Below are 2483 nucleotides of genomic sequence, written 5' to 3' on the forward strand. Positions count from 1 at the left end.
TGGGTTAAAAAAAAAAAAAAAAAAACTCTTAGCACAAAGTAGCTGCAACTCAGCTTGATTTGATTTGTTGGTTGAGAGCTTTGACGGCTAATCAAGAGATCTCAAGTTCGAAACTTGAGTATGTTATGTGTGCCGTGTCCGTGAGTTTGCTTTAATTGGCTTGAAGTCCCAAAAAATAGTAGCCCAAAAAGTGTTAGGCAGGCAGCCAAAGTTTTCCTTGCTTGATTAACTCCAAATCAGAAAAATTCCACAATACAAGCGTCCACAATGAAGCAAAATAAATTCGATATCATCTAGTATAATACCATCACAAAAAATCTGGACAACCCTACCTCCTTCCTATATCTATTTAAGGCTTAGCTTCTTTTGTATTCTCTGTTCATCTTCTTCAATCTTGTTGAAGCCTTTTTCTCCCTGTTTTATAAGCTTCAAATACTGAAGGAATGTTATTTCATGGGTTTATATTACTAATTGGTTTGAATGGCCTTTAATTTTTGTAGCTTCTTGATCCTTGCTCATCCGACAGCGATTGTGGGGTTGGTACCTATTGCTTCTCTTGTCTCGATGGGTCCTTTGGTTCAAGATGTGTTCGTTCTATGATCACTGATCAGTTTAAGTTAGTGGTAATTCTTTTCTATCTTTTTCAGTACTAATGTACAATCTTCTTAATTTTATATGTTTCATTTATATTGCTGAATTCACTCATATGAATTGACTTACAGAACAAAGTTCCTTACTATTTTACAACATTTTTTAATTTCTGGTGATTCTTTTTTGTTTCCATGTATGAATCTCTTGTTGGTATCAAATTTTCTGATCATTGTTGATTTGAAAAAGCATCTTTTGTTGCTATGTTAGATGATTGTTCACCTTTTTAGCCTACATCCATGAAAATTCGGAATTTTCTCCTCCGTGTTTACGTGGATGCACAAGTAATATATGCTATTACAGGTATTCATATCTGTAAATTCATCTTTCTTACGAATACTTTTAAATAAGGTTAATTCTTTTATATGTTTTAGGCCAAGTATTACTTGTTGGTAGGTAGGAAATAAGCCAGATTAATTACCTTTTGATCTCTTATAACTATGCATTTTCAGAATGGTGTTTGATGGTAATATATTTACCTAATTTGTTTTTCTAATTTAAGGGTAAAGTTTTTGTTGACCAATACCTGCTCAAAATTGCCAAATTGCTGATTTATTTACTTAAAAATTGTTAAATTTATTCTTAGGTTGGAGTTAGGATACCAACAACTGTTCAGTAGGCATTTATCAGTATTTCTTTTACCCTAAGAGTTGTTTAAAGCTTTTGCCCAATTAAAACATAATACTGTTATCATGCAAATATCAACAAAATGCTAAAAACGTATTTGCGCTTAGGCCAACTCTAGAAATCTTCTGATTAAGAGATTCAGCTTCTTGTTCAGTCAAACTTTTAGTTCTACTTTTGCTAACTAAAGTTGACGTGGGCTCTGAAATGGTTTAGTAGTTTTTTCTTTCTTCTAAATGACAAATTTTAAGATCCTTAGGTGTAGAAGAAATCAAAATTTTTATCTTTTTACATCCTTTCAAATCTCAACCACTTCTGAGCATGTAGGTGGTGTAGGCTTGATTTTATCATGCTTTGTTTTTCCTTTAAATCATGCTTTTTTACTGCAATGGTTTGTGAACTATTTTTGAAATGGATACTATTTGGGGAGAAGAAATCATAACTCCCTTTATCTCTTAGCCATATCTCTGAATGAAATTGGCATCTTGATTTTCCCATTTAAAACCACATATTTTGACTTGATCATTATCATCATTAGCCTTATCTCAATAGATTGGGATTGGTTTCATGAATCCTCCTCCTAAATTCATTCTTGATGAATGATGTTACATGAGGTATTAACACTCTATTTTGTACGTCTTCTTTATGAACAACTTCAAAACAAGGTTTAAAATTGGGTATTGAGGCATTTTGTGTCCGTAATTCATGCATAAGCCTTATGACATTTTGAGGTGTAAGCCTCAAAATAAAAAACAAAATGCGTAAAATAAAAATAAATATTTAACTTATTTTTTTGCATAATAATCAAATAATATGTTAATGTATGACATATTAATTTTCTATTAAACTGTGAAGTAACAAATTTGCATACATATGAAACAAAAACAATCTAAGATGTAAAGTGACCAGTGGCGGAGCCAGAAATTTTATTCAGGGGGGGCCTAAAAATAAATTTGTTTGCTATCTGTGGGCTCCGAAAATTCGGCCTCGGCCTCCACTCGCTTTTCTTATTCGGCGAGGGAGTTTTAACGAACTAAGTTCCGGGGTAAATTTTGGAAGGCAGATGGGTTTGTAGATAAGACACTACCCAGAGATTTCACCCTTATTTTGTGAGGACTTTATGATCTGAGTTCTGGTTTCCTATAGGCGCAAGCCCCTATAGTTAATTACCCCTCCCGATCACGAGAGAGAACTTTCGATTAAGGCTAGTC

General features: G+C 33.2%; 1 protein-coding gene across 1 annotated transcript in view; it reads left to right on the forward strand.

The window, feature by feature from the left end:
• Positions 1 to 2483, forward strand: part of LOC110112575 (PI-PLC X domain-containing protein At5g67130) — a 33511-nt gene that overhangs the window by 6497 nt on the left and 24531 nt on the right. Inside the window, exon 3 of the mRNA XM_028694333.1 lies at positions 501 to 623. Within this exon, the coding sequence (XP_028550166.1) occupies positions 501 to 623 (123 nt within the window). The remainder of the gene's footprint in view (positions 1 to 500; positions 624 to 2483) is intronic.

The sequence above is a fragment of the Dendrobium catenatum genome, unplaced genomic scaffold (assembly GCF_001605985.2).
Source record: "Dendrobium catenatum unplaced genomic scaffold, ASM160598v2 fragScaff_scaffold_459, whole genome shotgun sequence".
NCBI classification, from domain to species: domain Eukaryota; kingdom Viridiplantae; phylum Streptophyta; class Magnoliopsida; order Asparagales; family Orchidaceae; genus Dendrobium; species Dendrobium catenatum.